This window comes from Pseudophryne corroboree, chromosome 5 (assembly GCF_028390025.1).
Source record: "Pseudophryne corroboree isolate aPseCor3 chromosome 5, aPseCor3.hap2, whole genome shotgun sequence".
NCBI lineage: Eukaryota > Metazoa > Chordata > Amphibia > Anura > Myobatrachidae > Pseudophryne > Pseudophryne corroboree.
Window position 1 is genome coordinate 589,161,828 of NC_086448.1, and position 24,417 is coordinate 589,186,244.

Consider the following 24,417-nt stretch of genomic DNA (forward strand, 5'->3'; position numbering starts at 1 on the left):
TGGAGGGATATTAACAATACAGCAGCTATAAGGGAGAAACACTTATATAAGGTTGTCCCTATATCTATATATAGCGCTCTGGTGTGTGCTGGCATACTCTCCCTCTGTCTCCCCAAAGGGCTAGTGGGGTCCTGTCCTCTATCAGAGCATTCCCTGTGCGTGTGCTGTGTGTCGGTACGTTTGTGTCGACATGTATGAGGAGGAAAATGATGTGGAGGCGGGGCAATTGCCTATAATAGAGATGTCACCCCCTAAGGAGTCGACACCTGAGTGGATGGCTTTATGGAAGGATTTACGTGACAGTGTCAGCTCCTTACAAAAGACGGTTGATGACATGAGACAGCCGACTAATCAGCTAGTCCCTGTCCAGGCATCTCAGAAACCATCAGGGGCTCTAAAAAGGCCGTTACCTCAGGTGGTGGATACTGACGTCGACACGGATACTGACTCCAGTGTCGACGGTGAGGAGACAAACGTGACTTCCAGTAGGGCCACACGTTACATGATCACGGCAATGAGAGAGGTGTTAAACATTTCTGATACTGCAAGTACCACTAAAAAGGGTATTATGTGGGGTGTGAAAAAACTACCTGTAGTTTTTCCTGAATCAGACGAATTAAATGAGGTGTGTGATTAAGCGTGGGTTTCCCCCGATAAAAAACTGATAATTTCTAAAAAGTTATTGGCATTATACCCTTTCCCGCCAGAGGTTAGGGCGCGTTGGGAAACACCCCCTAGAGTGGATAAAGCGCTCACACGCTTATCAAAACAAGTGGCGTTACCGTCTCCGGATACGGCCGCCCTCAAGGAACCAGGTGACAGAAAACTGGAAAATATCCTAAAAAGTATATACACACATACTGGTGTTATACTGCGACCAGCAATTGCCTCAGCCTGGATGTGCAGCGCTGGGGTAGCTTGGTCGGATTCCCTGACTGAAAATATTGATACCCTGGATAGGGACAGTATATTGTTGACTATAGAGCATTTAAAAGATGCATTTCTATATATGCGAGATGCACAGAGGGATATTTCCACTCTGGCTTCAAGAGTGAGTGCGCTGTCCATTTCTGCCAGAAGAGGATTATGGACGCGACAGTGGTCAGGTGATGCGGACTCTAAACGGCATATGGAAATATTGCCTTATAAAGGGGAGGAGTTATTTGGGGTCGGTCTATCAGACCTGGTGGCCACGGCAACTGCTGGGAAATCCACATTTTTACCCCAGGTAGCCACTCAACATAAAAAGACGCCGTCTTATCCGGCTCAGTCCTTTCGTCCCCATAAGGGCAAGCGGGCAAAAGGTTCCTCTTTTCTGCCCCGGGGCAGAGGAAGGGGAAAAAGACTGCAACAGACAGCCACTTCCCAGGAACAAAAGCCCTCCCCCGCTTCTGCCAAGTCCTCAGCATGACGCTGGGGCCTTACAAGCGGACTCAGGCACGGTGGGGGCCCGTCTCAAGAATTTCAGCGCGCAGTGGGCTCACTCGCAACTGGACCCCTGGATCCTGCAAGTAGTATCTCAGGGGTACAAATTGGAGTTCGAGACGTCTCCCCCTCGCCGGTTCCTGAAGTCTGCTTTACCAACGTCTCCCTCCGACAGGGAGGCAGTATTGGAGGCAGTTCACAAGCTGTATTCCCAGCAGGTGATAATCAAGGTACCCCTCCTGCAACAAGGGAAGGGGTATTATTCCACGCTGTTTGTGGTACCGAAGCCGGACGGCTCGGTGAGACCAATTTTAAATCTGAAGTCTTTGAACACTTACATACAGAGGTTCAAATTCAAGATGGAGTCACTCAGGGCAGTGATCGCGAACCTGGAAGAGGGGGACTATATGGTGTCTCTGGACATCAAAGATGCCTACCTCCATGTCCCCATTTACCCTTCTCATCAAGGGTACCTCAGGTTTGTGGTAGAAAACTGTCACTATCAGTTTCAGACGCTGCCGTTTGGATTATCCACGGCACCTCGGGTCTTTACCAAGGTTATGGCCGAAATGATGATTCTTCTTCGAAGAAAAGGCGTTTTAATTATCCCTTACTTGGACGATCTCCTGATAAGAGCAAGATCCAGAGAACAGTTAGTAGTCGGAGTAGCCCTATCTCAAGTAGTGCTACGGCAGCACGGCTGGATTCTAAATATCCCAAAATCGCAGCTGATTCCGACAACACGTCTTCTGTTCCTAGGGATGATTCTGGACACAGTCCAGAAAAAGGTGTTCCTTCCGGAAGAAAAAGCCAGGGAGTTATCCGACCTAGTCAGAAACCTCCTGAAACCAGGGCAAGTCTCAGTGCATCAATGCACAAGAGTCCTGGGAAAGATGGTAGCTTCCTACGAAGCGATTCCATTCGTCAGATTCCACGCAAGAACGTTCCAGTGGGATCTGCTGGACAAATGGTCCGGATCGCATCTTCAGATGCATCAGCGGATAACCCTGTCCCCAAGGACAAGGGTGTCTCTTCTGTGGTGGTTGCAGAGTGCTCATCTTCTAGAGGGCCGCAGATTCGGCATTCAGGACTGGGTCCTGGTGACCACGGATGCCAGCCTGAGAGGCTGGGGAGCAGTCACACAGGGAAGAAATTTCCAGGGCTTGTGGTCAAGCCTGGAGACATCACTTCACATAAATATCCTGGAGCTAAGGGCCATCTACAATGCTCTAAGCCTAGCAAGACCTCTGCTTCAAGGTCAGCCGGTGCTGATCCAGTCGGACAACATCACGGCAGTCGCCCACGTAAACAGACAGGGCGGCACAAGAAGCAGGAGGGCAATGACAGAAGTTGCAAGGATTCTTCGCTGGGCGGAAAATCATGTGATAGCACTGTCAGCAGTGTTCATTCCGGGAGTGGACAACTGGGAAGCAGACTTCCTCAGCAGGCACGACCTCCACCCGGGAGAGTGAGGACTTCACCCAGAAGTTTTCCACATGATTGTGAACCGTTGGAAAAAACCAAAGGTGGACATGATGGCGTCACGCCTCAACAAAAAACTAGACAGGTATTGCGCCAGGTCACGGGACCCTCAGGCAATAGCTGTGGACGCTCTGGTAACACCGTGGGTGTACCAGTCAGTGTATGTGTTCCCTCCTCTGCCTCTCATACCCAAGGTACTGAGAATCATAAGAAGGAGAGGAGTAAGGACTATACTCGTGGCTCCGGATTGGCCAAGAAGGACTTGGTACCCGGAACTTCAAGAGATGCTCACGGAGGACCCGTGGCCTCTACCTCTACGAAGGGACCTGCTCCAGCAGGGACCCTGTCTGTTCCAAGACTTACCGCGGCTGCGTTTGAAGGCATGGCGGTTGAACGCCGGATCCTGAAGGAAAAAGGCATTCCGGATGAAGTCATCCCTACCCTGATCAAAGCCAGGAAGGATGCATTATCACCGTATTTGGCGTAAATATGTTGCGTGGTGCGAGGCCAGGAAGGCCCCTACAGAGGAATTTCAACTGGGTCGTTTCCTGCATTTCCTGCAAACAGGACTGTCTATGGGCCTAAAATTAGGGTCCATTAAGGTTCAAATTTCGGCCCTGTCGATCTTCTTCCAAAAAGAACTGGCTTCAGTTCCTGAAGTTCAGACGTTTGTCAAAGGGGTGCTGCATATACAGCCTCCTTTTGTGCCTCCAGTGGCACCTTGGGATCTCAATGTGGTTTTGGGGTTCCTAAAATCACATTGGTTTGAACCACTCACCACTGTGGACTTAAAATATCTCACATGGAAAGTGGTAATGCTATTGGCCCTGGCTTCAGCCAGGCGCGTGTCAGAATTGGCGGCTTTATCCTATAAAAGCCCTTACCTAATTTTTCATGCGGCTAGGGCAGAATTGAGGACTCGTCCTCAATTTCTCCCTAAGGTGGTTTCAGCGTTTCACCTGAACCAGCCTATTGTGGTACCTGTGGCTACTAGGGACTTGGAGGACTCCAAGTTGCTGGACGTAGTCAGGGCCCTGAAAATATACGTTTCCAGGACGGCTGGAGTCAGAAAATCTGACTCGCTGTTTATTCTGTATGCACCCAACAAGCTGGGTGCTCCTGCTTCTAAGCAGACTATTGCTCGTTGGATTTGTAGTACAATTCAGCTTGCACATTCTGTGGCAGGCCTGCCACAGCCAAAATCTGTAAAAGCCCATTCCACACGGAAAGTGGGCTCATCTTGGGCGGCCGCCCGAGGGGTCTCGGCTTTACAACTTTGCCGAGCAGCTACTTGGTCAGGGCCAAACACGTTTGCTAAATTCTACAAATTTGATACCCTGGCTGAGGAGGACCTGGAGTTCTCTCATTCGGTGCTGCAGAGTCATCCGCACTCTCCCGCCCGTTTGGGAGCTTTGGTATAATCCCCATGGTCCTTACGGAGTTCCCAGCATCCACTAGGACGTCAGAGAAAATAAGAATTTACTTACCGATAATTCTATTTCTCGTAGTCCGTAGTGGATGCTGGGCGCCCATCCCAAGTGCGGATTGTCTGCAATACTTGTACATAGTTATTGTTAACTAAATCGGGTTATTGTTGTAGTGAGCCATCTTTTCTAGAGGCTCCTCTGTTTATCATACTGTTAACTGGGTTCAGATCACAAGTTATACGGTGTGGCTGGTATGAGTCTTACCCGGGATTCAAAATCCTTCCTTATTGTGTACGCTCGTCCGGGCACAGTATCCTAACTGAGGCTTGGAGGAGGGTCATAGGGGGAGGAGCCAGTGCACACCAGGCAGTACTAAAGCTTTCTATTTGTGCCCAGTCTCCTGCGGAGCCGCTATTCCCCATGGTCCTTACGGAGTTCCCAGCATCCACTACGGACTACGAGAAATAGAATTATCGGTAAGTAAATTCTTATTTTTTCATCTCTATTTGCTTAATGACTTTTGAAATACTTAAATAGTAGTGGCCTGGTCTTTCTGGACTTTAATTATGGAGTGGAGTTTCAGGAGCCATATTGTTAGAGCATTCTACTTATTCTTCATTTGAATTACCAGATTGGAAGGGATGGGAGATTCTGATATTTTGGCTAAAAAATTAATTGAGCAGTTTATTATACTTTAATGATGTTGGAAGATAACTGTAGATCACTGTGTGGGACTTGCCAAATAAAAGAAAGCTGTGTATCACTGATCAGTTTCTGGATTCTTTCAAATAAAGGACAATAAGATGAGCAGATGCAAAATATAATAGACGCATTATATAAGTAGCAAAGATAAATACAGAGACCAAAGTGTATTCAATATATAATACAGGTTCTCAATAGTTTTGCTTGACTGTTAGCAATCAAGATACAGTACATTGCCAGGATGAGGGAGCTACTTTTCAAGGAGCAAATATTCTTTAATTCTAGGTCTAGCCTAGTGAACATGACATGGGATGCTGTTTTATGCAAATGCTATTGCTTTTCTATATAGCTTTTGTTGTGAGGATAGATGAGATGAGATAGATGAGATACTCATTGGAGATTCTTTGCAATTATTATAGTGAAAGTTAAATTCCATAATTTTTATTATTAGTTTTGCAAGTTAAACATATAAACCTACAAAAAAAAACCCATACTGTACAAATATGTCGGGACAGGTAAGGTACACATGTACAATAAACAAATAGGATTAATTCGGTAGGGTAACACCCATAAACAAGTGTCATAGAACATTAAATTGAACCTTAAAGTATACTTTAAAAGGCTCTGAAAAAAAAATGGAATTTTGATTTCCTTTATGAGTATTTTAATGTTTAATTATAATTCTCTCTTTGAAAATAAAAATTACTATTTGGTATAATTTTGCCCTCCAGGGGAGTATTTTCATTTGTATATTTCTATGTATATGTTCAGATTTCTAATTACTCATAGGGGAGTATTCAATCAGCTGCGATAACCCGTTTTTTACACGGAAAACTGTGATTTTACTGCAAATCGTGAAAGACCCCTATTCAATTAGCTGCAATAATTTATTGTCAATAATTTAACCGTGAATTTCAGATGCAAAGATGGGGAAAATCTCTGTTTTAAGGTAAAAATGTTGTGATTTTTTTTTTCATAACTCCCTGGGAACCCTTCCCCAATGACTGAGTAGGCACTTTATTACTAGAGTAGGCAAATTAATTTTAACTGGACAATAATTACATTTCATTTTTGGGGTGAAAAGGTCAAATGACGAAATTCGAGGTTCAAAGTTTGAGTGGGACAAATGTTTTTAGGCTTGCATTTGGGAGTAGTCAGTCTTTTTCCACTTTTTTTTTAAACGTCTCCTAAAATGGCCCTGCATACTTATACCCATTTTTATGTCCCCCAAACATAAGGAGAGCATTGATTTTGTTGAAAAAATATTGCTTTCATAATTTTTTTCCCTAAAATAAATAAAAAATGCATATAAATAAAACAGCCATTTGAATCAATTTAAGTATCCCAAATGTATTTAGTATGACCTCTAATACACTGCATACTGTTATCCTATATTAGGTTGGCACTTTTTGTGGGTACAGGCTGACTTTAACCTACACTTTTCACTGCAAGAATTTTAACGCAAATCCTGTTTTCACGATTTTTTAATTTGCACCTATTCAGTTCCAAAATTGCGCAAACATTCTTACCGTGAAAATGGGGAAATCAGCCACTACCCCAAAAAATGCCAAATTAACATATTAATAGTATAGTAGTATATTAGATATTGAATAGATTTGGGGTATTAAATTGCGTCAAATGGCTGTTTTATGCATTTTTTTTTAATGGAAAATAAATATCAAAGCTAAAAAAGTGGAAAAAGACTGACTACTCCCTCCTGCAAGCCTAAAAACATTTGCCCTACTCACAAAGCACCCCAAATATACCTGTCCCATACCTTGAACCCCAAATTCCATTACTTTGCACTATTTCACACCAAAAATTACATTATTGTCCATTTAAAAATAATTAAAAGTAGCTACTTAGTTGTTGGGTTTTTTTTTTTGGGGGGGGGGGGGGATACTTGTGTACCTTGGGGGGGAGGGGGGGGTGTACTTGTGTACCAAGTCTTCTGAGCCAAGTCCCGACATTTTTACCTTGAGGCTGAGATTTTCTCCAATTTAGCTCCTGCCCAGAATAGATGAAGTGAATCTCACGGTAAAATTGTTGCGGCTAGTTGAATAGGGGTCTTTCACGATTTTCAGAAAAATAAGTTGTTCATGCAAAAAATGGGTTATCGCAGCTAATTGAATTCTCTGTAAAAAAAAGTGTAAAACTGTATCACAAGGGAACGCTTGAATAAAAATACATTTGTCAAAGACAATTTTTTTATTGTATCATAAGATATGAATATAAAATATTCATAAAAACAATGTTTCACACTGATGAGACAACACCACACCATGGAGTATATTCAATAAGATTCGGATCCATTCCGACATGCAGTTGTCTGAATGGATCTGACAACCCCTATTCAATGGACGGCCAAATCCGACTGTTGGATTTGGCCATACCTAGGGTCCTGTCCTGCCGCTGCTATCAGCGGCTGTGAATGCGCTGACAGCAGCGGGGCGGGGTGCAGATGGCGGCAGGGGGTAAGCTGGATGGCGGCCGGGGGAGATGGCGGCGGAGGGACATGTCTGCAGCGGCAGTTGGAGGCGCTGCAGGGCGAGACCTCTCTCCCTGCAGCCGCAGACATGTCCTCCCGCGGCCAGCTGCCGCCGATCTCAGCTCTCCTAGCCGCACCGCTCCCCGGGGGAGAGAGGGGGGGGTGGGGGGGGGGTGGGATGTACTAACCTGTCCCACTGCTTTACTCTGTGCTCCTCTGATATTCTCCATGGTAACCTGCTGTCTCCAGCTCCCCTTAATTACCCCCGGCGCGGTTAGCTGTGGGAAAGGTTAGTACATCCCGCCCCCCGTCTTCTCACCTCAATCTGACTTGTTTTCAAGTCGGATTGAGTTTGTCGGGAAGGGGGCCAAAACCTGTCGTATTTGGCCCCATTTCCAACAGAAGCACACGGATCGGCGGCTATACCGCCGATTCACGTGTTTCCTGGCAAGTCTGGAATTCCCAACTTGTCGGAAATAAACTGCCTCTAATGAATAGGTCGGAACCCCTTCCGACCTTTTTCTGTCAGAAGTTGCCGTCTTTCCGACAAGACGGCAGCTTCCGACAGTTATTGAATACACCCTTATAGCACGTAATTACCAACTCGCGGAGCAATTGTGCAGTCCACAATGGGTGCTTGTATAGTATAGCTCCACTTAAATATTGGCAGCAAGCTTTTAAAGATCCCAACAATGATTCCAAAGGCTTTTAGATGTTGATAAATAATTGTTTGGATGCTGTTTTGCTCAGCATAGCCCGCAGAGCGTGCACTATGCTACCACCTCCCCAACTGCCAAAGAGTTTGCTCACCACTGGGTCCATCAGGTCTCAGCGAGACCAGCAGTCAGCGTGCTGGTTCTGTAGCTTAGTGTGGGAGCGGCGGTCTCTGGTAAGTTCATGGGGAGGGTGGGCGCAGCTCTCAGCTGGAAGCTGTAGTGGGTGGTGTTTGATGGAATCTTTCGGCTTTAGAATCTGCTGGTGGACGTGTAGGCGGTGTAGCGGGTCCACTATAGCTGCACCACTATATCATATCTATACCCTTAAAGGTGACCCAATTTGATACTAATTGGTTTGTTAACCGAGTGCCTGATCTAATAATTATATAATATTATAATTGTTGTTTGTTTTATAATTGAATACTCCCCTACATGTAATTAGAAATCTGCATATATACATAGAAATATATACAAATGAAAATACTTCCCTGGCGGTCAAAATTATACCTAAATAGTAATTTTCATTTTTAGCCTTTTAAAGTATATTTTAAGGTTCAATTTAAACAAAAAAGGGACATGATCACTCATCTGCCTTAGGTTGATAATGCTAATTGAACACACTTTTTTTTGCACCAAAAAATTAAGTGTGATGTAAAGGAATGTATAATGAACTCTGAAAGTCAGGCAAGATTGATAAAACATTTTTTTACCAGAATCTCCATATTTCAATTGACACAGGTTCAAAATTTCTAAGTGATACGTGGATTAGGCACGGAGATGTGATTTTTTTTTTTTCCAGATACACCTAATAAAAACCAGAGCGTCAGGAGTGTCATTTCCCAGCAATTTTTCTAATCTTTGACCCCCCTATATCTCAAAAAATATGAGGCCTAGAGCAGAAAACATTGACATGGCTAGTAGCTATGTGGTAGTATCAAGTGTACAAAGATTCATGAAAATCTGAGTTGGTGGGTGTCATACTTGGGTGAACTGACATGCAATGACCCTATAGCCAGAAAAAGCTAGTGCACAGTGACAGCCATCTTTAGAACAGTATCATGCAAGGAAGACGGAAGTCGGTGTCTAAATGGCGGTGGCTGGCACAACACTAAATCCCACCAGCAACCCAAATGGGCACAGTCACTGGGGAAAGCAGGCTGATAAGGTACAGAAGGAGCGCTGGAAGCAGATTATCAAAAAAAGGAGCAAGGATCCTCAGAGCAGCCGAACAGGACTCACAGTAATCAGACAAGATGGCGCCAATCTGCAAGCACCACGCCCCTAACACCGCAGCAACAGTTGGATGGCCGAAAGAGAGCAGACAGCAAGAGTCTCTCGCCAAACACAACCGCTAGCAGGGTGAGAACTGTAGGGTAAGTATACAATCGCTGACCAGCCCCAGGAGCCGGAGGTAGAGATGCTAACACCAAGAGTGGAGGACCGGCTGCACAGAGCTCTGTGAAACAAGCATAGAATCGCCACAGAAAAGTCCAACACAGAGCCTCTAGTAGTCAGGAACTGTTCCCCCGTAAATCCAGCAGTGTGATGGGAATAAATAGTATATATAATAGAATGTATTAAGGATAGTAGCAGGAGAGCTTGGCAAATGCTCCCTTCCTCTAGCTACGCCAGGCCACGCCCTATTATAGTGAGTTAGGTACATTATGGGGTATATGCAATTGCGGTCGAATTCCCGAAATTGTCGAATTTCGGGTCATTTTCGACCAAAAAAAAAAAATCGCCTATGCAATTCAGTGCTTTCCGACCAAAAAACGGACTTTCAAAATTCGACTTTTTGAAATTCGACTTTTTGCAAATTCGACTTTTCTGCAATGATACAAGTGCTGCAATTCGACCAAAGCATATTCAATTCAAGTTTGGAAATTCGACAGCAGTGCTTTTAGACAGCAAATTCGTCATTTTCAATCCGCCACACTTTGGAGGGTGAAAACAAATAAAAAATTTTTAAACATGTTTTTTTTTGTGTTTTTTTGGGGGGGAATAGCAGATCTATTTATATTAGAAGGGATTAGGTACTTTTTTTTTTTTCTTTTTTGGAGGCACAAATATTATTTATATATTTTTTAAAATATTTTTTATTTTTTTTATTTTTTATGCTGGAACGGTGAAATCATAAAAAAAAATGGCGTGGGGTCCCCCCTCCAAAGCATAACCAGCCTCGGGCTCTTCGAGCTGGTTCTAAAAATGCGGGGAAAAAATTGACAGGGGATCCCCCGTATTTTTAAAACCAGCACCGGGCTCTGCGCCTGGTGCTGGTGCCAAAAATACGGGGGACAAAAAGAGTAGGGGTCCCCCGTATTTTTAACACCAGCATCGGGCTCCACTAGCTGGACAGATAATGCCACAGCCGGGGGTCACTTTTATGCCGTGCCCTGCGGCCGTGGCATTAAATATCCAACTAGTCACCCCTGGCCGGGGTACCCTGGGGGAGTGGGGACCCCTTCAATCAAGGGGTCCCCCCCCCCCAGCCACCCAAGGGCCAGGGGTGAAGCCCGAGGCTGTCCCCCCCCCATCCAATGGGCTGCGGATGGGGGGGCTGATAGCCTTTTGTGATAATAAAGATATTGTTTTTTCCAGTAGTACTACAAGTCCCAGCAAGCCTCCCCCGCAAGCTGGTACTTGGAGAACCACAAGTACCAGCATGCGGGAGAAAAACGGGCCCGCTGGTACCTGTAGTACTACAGGGAAAAAAAATACCCAAATAAAAACAGGACACACACACCGTCGACAGTAAAACTTTATTTCATACGTCGACACACACATACTTACCTATGTTCACACGCCGACATCGGTCCTCTTCTCCATGTAGAATCCACGGATACCTGAAAAGAAAAGATCAATATACTCACCTCAGCCATGGTCCAGAGATAAATCCACGTACTTGTCAAAAAAACAAACCGAACACCCGCTCCATGCCGGACTGAAAGGGGTCCCATGCTGACACATGGGACACCTTTCCACGAATGAGACCTGTCAGTGACAGCTGACTGTCAGTGACAGTGACCCCACCGCTACCCGCAAAGTTCCCACCATTGAAAGTAATGGAGCGGCTTTGCGATGTGCTGTCACAGTACAGACAGCGCACAGCCAATCAGGTGAGCGCCACGGAAGTAGCGCTTCCTGATTGGCTGAAGGGACGTCAGTGACAGGAGTCACGTGATGTCCCGGCATTCGGGAGAAAGGGGTCTGATGTGAAAACATTGGACCCCTTTCTAGTCCGGTATGGAGCGGGTTTTTGCGTGTTTTTTTTTTTAAACAAGTACGTGGATTTTACTCTCTGGACGTGGATTTATCTCTGGACGCTGGAAGGTGAGTATAATTTTTTCACAGGTACCCTCGGATCGTCGGAGACCGTGGCAGTCGGCGTGTCAACATAGGTAAGTATGTGTGTGTCGGTAGTGTGTAATAAAGTTTTACTATCAAGGTGTGTGTGTCCTGTTTTTATTTGGGTATTTTTTCCCCAGTAGTACTACAGGTACCAGCGGGCCCGTTTTTCTCCCGCATGCTGGTACTTGTGGTTCTCCAAGTACCAGCTTGCGGGGGAGGCTTGCTGGGACTTGTAGTACTGCTGGAAAAAACAATATCTTTTTATTATCACAAAAGGCTATCAGCCCCCCCATCCGCAGCCCATTGGATGGGGGGGGGGACAGCCTCGGGCTTCACCCCTGGCCCTTGGGTGGCTGGGGGGGGGGGACCCCTTGATTGAAGGGGTCCCCACTCCCCCAGGGTACCCCGGCCAGGGGTGACTAGTTGGATATTTAATGCCACGGCCGCAGGGCACGGCATAAAAGTGACCCCCGGCTGTGGCATTATCTGTCCAGCTAGTGGAGCCCGATGCTGGTGTTAAAAATACGGGGGACCCCTACTCTTTTTGTCCCCCGTATTTTTGGCACCAGCACCAGGCGCAGAGCCCGGTGCTGGTTTTAAAAATACGGGGGATCCCTGGCCAATTTTTCCCCTGCATTTTTAGAACCAGGACCAGCTCGATGAGCCCGAGGCTAGTTATGCTTTGGAGGGGGGACCCCACGCCATTTTTTTTTCGGGTTTTTCACGTTTTTTTACCGTTTTTTAAAATCGCTGCAAAATCCGCCAAATCGGCCGATTTTCGCCCGCGACTCTGGCGAATCCGTTTTTCATTGAATATGGTGAATTCCGGAAGCCACCTTCCGGGATTCACCTGTCGAATTGAGTCGAATTAAAAAACGGCGAAAATTGCCGCGAATTCGACCGCAATTGCATATACCCCTATTTATTAATGATTTTGTTTACCTCAGTGTGTAGAGAAAGTTGAATATTAATGTGATATTACAGTCCATTATGATTGATAAAGATGAGGCCAAATAATTATTGGATCCTAACTAGTTTCCTTTCTTTTGTTAGCTTTGAAAAATTTGTTTATTTTTCCCCCATTTAGGTCATCACCTTATAGAGATTAGAGAGAGAGCACTTAAAAACATAATTTGCAAACTGGACCATAATCTTCTGACACTTGAGGATCTTGTCCAGGAGAAGTCATTATTTCTATGTCTTCTGGAATGGTTTAATTTCCCTACAGTTCCAATGAAGAAGGAAGTTCTACAGCTTCTAAATAAATTGGTAAAGGTGTGTGTAATCTGCTCTTGAACTTGTTTTTTGTGATCATTACTGTTCTACATATGCATGTAGTTGTATAAGTTATTATTCATGTTTCATTTGTATATGGTCCATTGTTCCTAAAACCGACAATAATGAACACCTAAAAATGTGACTTTTTTATTTTACCACACAACTGCCATTTTGTAAGCCAACAGATACAATAAGGAAGCAAAGACATTGAAAGCACTGCTGTTAGATCTGTTCTACAATATATAATGAATGAAAAACATATCTAAAATTAGATCTGTGACAAACATCACCCAAGAATGAGTACATTTAGTTAGATGCATATATAATGAAATTCATTTTCAAGTTTAGTTAACACCTATAGGGGATCTGTCACCATTAATTATCAATAACATTTTAGTAATTGTGTAAGACAGTACATCCATAAACTATATATAATGCTGAATATCTTTTCCATAAATGCTTAGTTTTGTTTTTTTCTTCCCCCAATCTTTTGCCCCTAGCTTTTTATGTGGATGTAATAGAGGGAATAGATTAAAAATATTTAAGCTGTTCCAGAAATCATGTCCTGTACTACGTTTGATTTCAGAGCTAAATGCAAAGACCATTTTGTCAATGACAGTCTCCAGTACATTCAATGTTGATATGATTGTCTGGCATTGTAACATAACATTATGCTGGGGAAAAGACCGTCCTATATAAAATTCTTTCTGCAGCTGGATACATTGGTTTCCACAGAGAAACATTTTGGTGTAGAGATTGATCTTGATCCAGGCACCAACAGGCTAAAGCTTTAGACTGTCCCAGGATGCATTGGGGCCTCCTCTGTATCCCCGCCTCCAGGCACTGTGAGCTCAGTTTCGAGTTGGTGCCTGCAGAAGCAGGTCACTTAACAGGGGGGCTGCACTGGGCAGCCCTGAAAAAGCTTTTAGAAAACTTCAAGGGCCGCAGCATTTACATGTCAGGGTGACATTCTGTGCTGCGGCTCCGTCATCTCCCCAGCGGCGTCGCATACTCCCGCTGGCTCTGTTCCCGGGTACTTGTGGCGGAGACGCTCCGGCTTAGGCACACTGTCGCAGAAGCTCTCCTGGTTCGTGTGGCTGCTACTGAAGGGAGGAGGTGAGAGGGTCCCGCAGGCGGGATCCGCCATTAAATCGCTTTCCAGTCGCAGTCTAAGGAGACGGACTGCGATGCTGGCGTGGACAATGTAAAAGAGCAGGGACCCCACTATATCCACCAGGGCATAGCAGTACAGGTCGGATATATAAATATCCTCTTTATTAAGACTCCATTGTCCAAGGTGGTTAGGACCAGCATAGGGGGAAGACGCTTGACCTATAGCCCCTCCCCCAGCTCCGGCGCCATCTACTGCTGGTGTTCCCTCCCTGGAGCTGCCTCACACTCTCCCTCACTCCCTGACTGAGACGCTGGGCGCCATCTTCTATGATTAGCTGCGACTGGTCTCCGGGACTGCAGGGCAAGGTCTCCTCCTCTGTAAATCCGCCTGTACATCAGCTCCATGATTTTACAGACACTTAAGTATTCTACATCATGTCGTTATTAAGACAGCGTTAGTTAAGAACAAGTGTACCAGTGCCAGAATATATTGTATGAGTATTCTGATACATACATCCGGTCTTGGACCGCGCATTGTTATACACTAGTCCAGTGCAGTTTTATTGTCTTACTAAAATAATTATCTGCATTGTCTCCGTGACTGTGTGTGCCTGTATCTGCTGTGTGGATTTCACTTTCAGTGTATCCCAGCTTTAGCTATCACTGTATTCTGTACCGTAAGGGACTAGGTGCGTCAGAGTCGTATATATAGTGCTTCACAGTATTTACCGTCAAGTGTATTTTACTGTGTTCTCAGTCACAATACCGGATTTATTTGCTGGTGTTCTGTACTGTGTACGCAGTCACATAGTACCGGATTTAGACGCTGGTGTTGTGTACTGTGTACGCTGTCACATACTAGGAGATTTATTCACTGGTATTGTACTCTGTCTGGCTGTATCGTACTCGTATGCTCTGAGGTTACATTCACTAAAATGTCTAACACAAAGGGCGGGAAATCCATGGACGCTCCTGTATCATGCAGCACATGTGCCATGGATATGCCTGAGGGGGAAGCTTTCTATGAAGGTCTGTGTACTGTGTGCCATACATCTCCCAGTCAGTCCGCAGCTCCTGTAACCAATCAGGAGCCACCTTGGGCGGCATTCTCAACTATTCTCAATACGCTTGTGACACGCCTTACGCCCCCTATGGGACCTCCTGTGTCATTGCAACCACATATTATCCCTATGGTAAATCCACCTTGGGCAGATAATTTGTCTACCCAGTTGCAGCAATTGAATCAATCTTTGGTTAGGCATAAACCTACCCCAACCCACTCTCGTGTCAATGGGTCATCTAAGCGGGCTACTTCTTCCTCTCAATCCACTAATCTCTCGGAAGATTCTTCTTATGAGGATGGGGAGTATACTGACCTGTCAGACACTGATACAGCTGCTTCTGATGAGGAATCTACTATTCAGGTTGATGTCCCTGATTTAGTGGCTGCTATTAAGCAGATCCTACAGATCACTGATGATGAGGATTCCACTACAGTTTCTAAGAAACCTGATAAGTTTAAACGTCAGAAGGTAACTAAAACATTATTACCGCATTCTGATCATTTAGTAGACATACGTCAAGAAACCTGGTCTTCGCCAGGAAAGAAATTCTCCCTATCTAGAAAGATGGTAGCTAATTATCTTCTCCCTTCTGAGTTGTGTAACAAATTGAAAAATTCATCGCCGGTGGATTCCCATGTCACCCGTCCGTGGTGTCATCTACTCTGCCTGTCACCGAAGTCACCTCATTGAAGGAACCGTCAGATAAGCGTGTGGAGGGATGCCTGAAGTCTATTTACTCCCTTACAGGTGCTGTACATAGACCCACTATAGCAGCCTGTTGGGCTGCAAAAGGACTTGAAGCATGGATTCAGGCATTAGAGGAAGAGCTGCCTCAGGATATATCTGACATTGCCAGACAGTACCTGTCTCACGTTACCACCGCTGCCTATTACATTCGGGAGGCGTCCTCTGAGGCAGGTGTGTTAGCAGCCAAGGCATCGACTATGTCCATCCTGGCTCGCCGAATTCTGTGGTTGAGGTTGTAGAAGGTGGACCTGGACCCCAAAAAGACCTTGGAGGTACGCCCTTTTAAGGGAGACATCCTATTGGTTAGATAATAGGGAGCAGCGCGTTGTGGTCAATGGATCATTTTCAAATTGGACTAAAGTGCTAAGTGGTGTGCCACAAGGGTCTGTACTCGGACCACTTTTGTTCAACATTTTCATCAACGACCTAACAGTAGGTCTAGAGAGCATGGTGTCAATTTTCGCAGACGATACCAAATTGTGTAAGGTTATAAATACGGAGTGGAATGCTGAATCTCTTCAGAACGACTTAACTAAACTGGAAGCATGGGCAGCAAAATGGAAAATGAGGTTCAACACAGATAAGTGTAAGGTAATGCACTGTGGGGGCAAGACCAAAAATAACACCTACATACTAAATGGGGTAATATTAGGGGATTCTGTACTGGAAAAAGACCTAGGGGTTCACATAGAAAACAAATTAAGCAGCAGTACCCAAAGTAGGAGTGCAGCAAAGAAGGCTAATAAGATTTCTCTGACGTCCTAGTGGATGCTGGGAACTCCGTAAGGACCATGGGGAATAGACGGGCTCCGCAGGAGACTGGGCACTCTAAAAGAAAGATTAGGTACTATCTGGTGTGCACTGGCTCCTCCCACTATGACCCTCCTCCAGACCTCAGTTAGATTTCTGTGCCCGGCCGAGCTGGATGCACACTAGGGGCTCTCCTGAGCTTCTAGAAAGAAAGTTTATTTTAGGTTTTTTATTTTACAGTGAGACCTGCTGGCAACAGGCTCACTGCATCGAGGGACTAAGGGGAGAAGAAGCGAACCTACCTGCTTGCAGCTAGCTTGGGCTTCTTAGGCTACTGGACACCATTAGCTCCAGAGGGATCGACCGCATGGAACTGGCCTTGGTATTCGTTCCCGGAGCCGCGCCGCCGTCCCCCTTACAGAGCCAGAAGCAAGAAGAGGTCCGGAAAATCGGCGGCAGAAGACTTCGGTCTTCACCAAGGTAGCGCACAGCACTGCAGCTGTGCGCCATTGCTCCTCATGCACACTTCACACTCCGGTCACTGAGGGTGCAGGGCGCTGGGGGGGGGCGCCCTGAGGGCAATATATGACACCTTGGCTGGCAAATCTACATCATATATAGTCCTAGAGGCTATATAGATGTAAAATTACCCCTGCCAGTATTCCAGAAAAAGCGGGAGAAAGTCAGTTGAAAAAGGGGCGGGGCTTCTCCCTCAGCACACTGGCGCCATTTTCTCTTCACAGTGCAGCTGGAAGACAGCTCCCCAGGCTCTCCCCTGTAGTTTTCAGGCTCAAAGGGTTAAACAGAGAGGGGGGGCACAAAATTTAGGCGCAATATTGTATATACAAGCAGCTATTGGGAAAAATTCACTCAATATAGTGTTAATCCCAAAATTATATAGCGCTCTGGTGTGTGCTGGCATACTCTCTCTCTGTCTCCCCAAAGGGCTGTGTGGGGTCCTGTCCTCAGTCAGAGCATTCCCTGTGTGTGTGTGTGCGGTGTGTCGGTACGGCTGTGTCGACACGTTTGATGAGGAGGCTTATGTGATGGCAGAGCAGATGCCGATAAATGTGATGTCGCCCCCTGTGGGGCCGACACCAGAGTGGATGGATAGGTGGAAGGTATAAACCGACAGTGTCAACTCCTTACATAAAAGGCTGGATGACGTAACGGCTCTGGGACAGCCGGCTTCTCAGCCCGCGCCTGCCCAGACGTCTCAAAGGCCATCAGGGGCTCAAAAACGCCCGCTCCCTAAGATGGCAGACACAGATGTTGACACGGAGTCTGACTCCAGTGTCGACGAGGTTGAGACATATACACAATCCACTAGGAACATCCGTTACATGATCCCGGCAATAAAAAATGTGTTACACATTTCTGACATTAACCCAAGTACCACTAAAAAAGGGTTTTATGTTTGGGGAGAAAAAGCAGGCAGTGTTTTGTTCCCCCATCAAATGAGTGAATGAAGTGTGAAAAAGCGTGGGTTCCCCCGATAAGAAACTGTTAATTTCTAAAAAGTTACTGATGGCGTACCCTTTCCCGCCAGAGGATAAGTTACGCTGGGAGATATCCCCTAGGGTGGATAAGGCGCTCACACGTTTGTCAAAAAAGGTGGCACTGCCGTCTTAGAATACGGCCACTTTGAAGGTACCTGCTGATAAAAAGCAGGAGGCTATCCTGAAGTCTGTTTTTACACACTCAGGTACTAGACTGAGACCTGCAGATAGTGCTGCTGCAGCGTGGTCTGTAACCCTGTCAAACAGGGATACTATTTTGCGAACATAAGACGTCGTCTTATATATGAGGGATGCACAGAGGGATATTTTGCCGGCTGGCATCCAGAATTAATGCAATGTCCATTCTGTCAGGAGGGTATTAGAGACCCGACACTGGACAGGTGATGCTGACTTTAAAAGGCACATAGAGCCTTATAAGGGTGAGGAATTGTTTGGGGATGGTCTCTGGGACCTCGTATCCACAGCAACAGCTGGAGAAAAAATTTTTTTACCTCAGGTTTCCTCACAGCCTAAGAAAGCACTGTATTATCAGGTACAGTCCTTTCGGCTTCAGAAAAGCAAGCGGGTCAAAGGCGCTTCCTTTCTGCACAGAGACGAGGGAAGAGGGAAAAAGCTGCACCAGTCAGCCAGTTCCCAGAATCAAAATTCTTCCCCCGCTTCCTCTGAGTCCACCGCATGACGCCGGGGCTCCACAGGCGTAGCCAGGTACGGTGGGGGGCCGCCTCAAAAATTTCAGCGATCAGTGGGCTCGCTCACAGGTGGATCCCGGGATCCTTCAAGTAGTATCTCAGGGGTACAAGCTGGAATTCGAGGCGTCTCCCCCCCCGCCGTTTCCTCAAATCTGCCTTGCCGACAACTCCCTCAGGCAGGGAGGCTGTGCTAGAGGCAATTCACAAGCTGTGCTAGAGGCAATTCACAAGCTGTATTCCCAGCAGGTGACAGTCAAGGTGCCCCTACTTCAACAAGGAATGGGTTACTATTCCACACTGTTTGTGGTACCGAAACCGGACGGTTCGGTGAGACCCATTTTAAATTTGAAATCCTTGAACACATACATAAAAAAATTCAAGTTCAAGATGGAATCGCTCAGGGCGGTTATTGCAAGCCTGGAGGAGGGGGATTACATGGTATCCCTGGACATCAAGGATGCTTACCTACATGTCCCCATTTACCATCCTCACCAGGAGTACCTCAGATTTGTGGTACAGGATTGCCATTACCAATTCCAAACACTGCCGTTTGGACTGTCCACGGCACCGAGGGTCTTTACCAAGGTAATGGCAGAAATGATGATACTCCTTCGAAAAAAGGGAGTTTTAATTATCCCGTACTTGGACGATCTCCTTATAAAGGCGAGGTCCAGGGAGCAGTTGTTGGTCGGAGTAGCACTATCTCGGGAAGTGCTGCAACAGCACGGATGGATTCTATACATTCCAAAGTCACAGCTGGTTCCTACCACACGCCTACTGTTCCTGGGGATGGTTCTGGACACAGAACAGAAAAAAGTGTTTCTCCCGCAGGAGAAAGCCAAGGAGCTGTCATCTCTAGTCAGAGACCTCCTGAAACCAAAACAGGTATCGGTGCATCACTGCACACGAGTCCTGGGAAAAATGGTAGCTTCTTACGAAGCAAAATTCCATTCGGCAGGTTCCATGCAAGAACCTTTCAGTGGGACCTCTTGGACAAGTGGTCGGGATCGCATCTTCAGATGCATCGGCTGATAACCCTGTCTCCAAGGACCAGGGTATCTCTACTGTGGTGGCTGCAGAGTGCTCATCTTCAAGAGGGCCGCAGATTCGGCATACAGGACTGGGTCCTGGTAACCACGGATGCCAGCCTTCGAGGCTGGGGGGCAGTCACACAGGGAAGAAATTTCCAAGGACTTTGGTCAAGTCAGGAGTCGTCCCTACACATAAATATTCTGGAACTGAGGGCCATTTACAATGCCCTAAGTCTGGCAAGGCCTCTGCTTCAAAACCAGCCGGTACTGATCCAATCAGACAACATCACGGCAGTCGCCCATGTAAACCGACAGGGCGGCACAAGAAGCAGGATGGCGATGGCAGAAGCCACAAGGATTCTCCGATGGGCGGAAAATCACGTCTTAGCACTGTCAGCAGTGTTCATTCCGGGAGTGGACAACTGGGAAGCAGACTTCCTCAGCAGACACGACCTACACCCGGGAGAGTGGGGACTTCATCCAGAAGTCTTCCAACTGTTGGTAAACCGTTGGGAAAGGCCACAGGTGGACATGATGGCGTCCCGCCTAAACAAAAAACTAGATATTGCGCCAGGCCAAGGGACCCTCAGGCAATAGCTGTGGACGCTCTAGTGGCACCGTGGGTGTACCAGTCGGTTTATGTATTCCCTCCTCTGCCTCTCATACCAAAGGTACTGAGAATAATAAGAAAATGAGGAGTAAGAACGATACTCGTGGTTCCGGATGGGCCAAGAAGAGCTTGGTACCCAGAACTTCAAGAAATGATATCAGAGGACCCATGGCCTCTACCGCTCAGACAGGATCTGCTACAGCAGGGGCCCTGTCTGTTCCAAGACTTACCGTGGCTGCGTTTGACGGCATGGTGGTTGAATTCCGGATCCTAAAGGAAAAGGGCATTCCGGAAGAAGTCATTCCTACGCTGATAAAAGCCAGGAAAGAAGTAACCGCAAACCATTATCACCGTATTTGGCGAAAATATGTTGCGTGGTGTGAGGCCAGGAAGGCCCCAACAGAGGAATTTCAGCTGGGTCGTTTTCTGCACTTCCTACAGTCAGGGGTGACTATGGGCCTAAAATTGGGTTCCATTAAGGTCCAGATTTCGGCTCTGTCGATTTTCTTCCAGAAAGAACTGGCTTCACTGCCTGGAGTTCAGACATTTGTAAAGGGAGTGCTACATATTCAGCCCCCTTTTGTGCCTCCTGTGACACCTTGAGATCTCAACGTGGTGTTGAGTTTCTTAAAATCACATTGGTTTGAGCCACTTAAAACTGTGGATTTGAAATATCTCACGTGGAAAGTGGTCATGTTATTGGCCTTGGCTTCGGCCAGGCGTGTGTCAGAATTGGCGGCTTTGTCATGTAAAAGCCCTTATCTGATTTTCCATATGGATAGGGCAGAATTGAGGACTCGTCCCCAGTTTCTCCCTAAGGTGGTATCAGCTTTTCACTTGAACCAACCTATTGTAGTGCCTGCGGCTACTAGGGACTTGGAAGATTCCAAGTTACTGGACGTAGTCAGGGCCTTTAAAAATGTATATTTCCAGGACGGCTGGAGTCAGGAAAACTGACTCGCTTTTTATCCTGTAGGCACCCAACAAAATAGGTGCTCCTGCTTCTAAGCAGAATATTGCTCGCTGAATTTGTAGCACAATTCAGCTGGAGCATTCTGCGGCTGGATTGCTGCATCCTAAATCAGTAAAAGCCCATTCCACGAGGAAAGTGGGCTCATCTTGGGCGGCTGCCCGAGGGGTCTCGGCTTTACAATTTTGCCGAGCTGCAACTTGGTCAGGGGCAAACACGTTTGCTAAATTCTAAAAAATTGATACCCTGGCTGAGGAGGACCTTGAGTTCTCTCATTCGGTGCTGCAGAGTCATCCGCACTCTCCCGCCCGTTTGGGAGCTTTGGTATAATCCCCATGGTCCTTACGGAGTTCCCAGCATCCACTAGGACGTCAGAGAAAATACGATTTTACTCACCGGTAAATCTATTTCTCGTAGTCCGTAGTGGATGCTGGGCGCCCAAGTGCGGATTGTCTGCAATACTTGTATGTAGTTATTGCCTAACTAAGGGTTATTGTTGAGCCATCTGTTGAGAGGCTCAGTTATATTTCATACTGTTAACTGGGTGTAGTATCACGAGTTATATGGTGTGATTAGTGTGGCTGGTATGAGTCTTACCCGGGATTCAAAATCCTTCCTTATTGTGTCCGCTCTTCCGGGCACAGTATCCTAACTGAGGTCTGGAGGAGGGTCATAGTGGGAGGAGCCAGTGCACACCAGATAGTACCTAATCTTTCTTTTAGAGTGCCCAGTCTCCTGCGGAGCCCGTCTATTCCCCATGGTCCTTACGGAGTTCCCAGCATCCACTACGGACTACGAGAAATAGATTTACCGGTGAGTAAAATCTTATTATTAGCATGCATAAAACGGGGAATTGATGCAAGGGAGGCCACATCTTTAATACTGTGTGCACTTTTGGGCACCATATTACAAAAAGGATATCCTGGAGCTAGAAAAGGTTCAGAGGCGGACGACCAAACTAATCAAGGGCATGGAGACGCTGGAATACGAGGAAAGGCTTGCAAGGCTAGGCATGTTTACATTGGAAAAGAGGAGACTAAGAGGGGACATGATTATCATCTACAAATATATAAGGGGTCACTACACAGAGCTTGGGAGGGACCTGTTTTCTATAAGGTCAGCACAGAGGACACGTCACTCGCTTAGGTTAGAGGAGAGGAGTTTCCGCACATTGAGGCGAAAAGGTTTTTCACAGTAAGGACAATACATGTTTGGAATTCCCTGCCTGAGAAAGTAGTAATGGCGGACTCGGTCAACACCTTTAAGAATGGGTTAGCTAAATTCCTATTGGATAAAAATATTCAGGGTTATGGTGTGTAGGCACACATTATAGTTAATATACTAGTCCTAACATAAAAATAACTAGTCCAATAATAAGACTGCATAGGAGACGTTGAACTCGATGGACAATTGTCTTTTCTCTAACGTCCTAGAGGATGCTGGGGACTCCGTAAGGACCATGGGGTATAGACGGGCTCCGCAGGAGACATGGGCACCCTAAAGACTTTAGATGGGTGTGCACTGGCTCCTCCCTCTATGCCCCTCCTCCAGACCTCAGTTAGATCCTGTGCCCAGAGGAGACTGGATGCACTGCAGGGGAGCTCTACTGAGTTTCTCTGAAAAGACTTTTTTGTTAGGTTTTTTATTTTCAGGGAGCACTGCTGGCAACAGGCTCCCTGCATCGTGGGACTGAGGAGAGAGAAGTAGACCTACTTAACTGATAGGCTCTGCTACTGGACACCATTAGCTCCAGAGGGTCGGAACACAGGTGTCGTCCTCGCTGTTCGTCCCGGAGCCGCGCCGCCGTCCTCCTCACAGTGCCGGAGGATAGAAGCCGGGTGAGTATAAGAAGAAAGAAGACTTCACAGGCGGCAGAAGACTTCAGATCTTAACTGAGGTACCGCGCAGCGGTAACGCTGCGCGCCATTGCTCCCACACATACACACACAGAAGGCACTGTACGGGTGCAGGGCGCAGGGGGGGCGCCCTGGGCAGCAATATTCACCTCAAGGGACACTGGCTAATATATTAGATACTGCGGAGGCAGTATATTGAAAACCCCCCGCCAGTATAAAGAATTTTATGCAGGACCGAAGCCCGCCGTTGAGGGGGTGGAGCTTGATCCTCCAGCACTAACCAGCGCCATTTTTCTCCACAGCAAGCTGCATAGAAGCTGCTCCCCGGACTCTCCCCTGCTGAGCAAGTACAGAGGGCAAAAAAGAGGGGGGGGGGCACATTTAATTGACGCGGTGAGTGTATTATTTATTCTATAAAAGAGCGCTGTACAGTCTGGGATTTTATTCCAGTGTCCAGTGGCGCTGGGTGTGTGCTGGCATACACTCTCTCTCTCTCTCTCTCTCTCTCTCTCTCTCTCTGTCTCTCCAAAGGGCCTTATTGGAGGGCTGTCCCCATAATTGTATATCCCAGTGTGTGTGGGAGTGTCAGTACGTGTGTGTCGACATGTCTGAAGCGGAAGGCTCGTCTAAGGAGGAGGTAGAGCAGATGATTGTGGTGTCTCCGTCGGCGACGCCGACACCTGATTGGTTGGATATGTGTAATGTTTTAAATGCAAATGTGTCTTTAATACATAAAAGATTGGACAAAGCAGAGTCCAGAGAAAAAGCAGGGAGTCAATCCATGGCTTTGACTGTGTCACAAGGCCCTACGGGCTCTCATAAACGTCCCCTGTCCCAGGTAGCAGACACTGATACCGACACTGATTCTGACTCCAGTGTCGACTACGATGATGCGAAGTTACACCCAAGGGTGGCCAAAAGTATTCATTATATAATTATTGCAATAAAAGATGTTTTGCATATCACAGAGGACCCCTCGGTGCCTGACACGAGGGTATGCATGTTTAAGGAGAAGAAACCTAAGGTAACCTTTCCCCCATCTCATGAGCTGAACGCTTTATTTGAAAAAGCTTGGGAAACTCCGGACAAGAAACTGCAGATTCCCAAGAGAATTCTTATGGCGTATCCTTTCCCCGCACAGGACAGGTTACGGTGGGAATCCTCGCCCAGGGTGGACAAGGCTTTGACGCACTTGTCCAAA

General features: G+C 46.6%; 1 protein-coding gene across 3 annotated transcripts in view; it reads left to right on the forward strand.

Annotated features, from left to right (window-relative positions):
• Positions 1-24,417, forward strand: part of RTTN (rotatin) — a 660,131-nt gene that overhangs the window by 38,805 nt on the left and 596,909 nt on the right. For 2 of the 3 annotated variants that reach the window (XM_063923387.1, XM_063923386.1), the window contains exon 3: positions 12,676-12,863. In XM_063923387.1, the coding sequence (XP_063779457.1) occupies positions 12,676-12,863 (188 nt within the window). The remainder of the gene's footprint in view (positions 1-12,675; positions 12,864-24,417) is intronic. The other variant, XM_063923388.1, reaches the window with a different exon arrangement.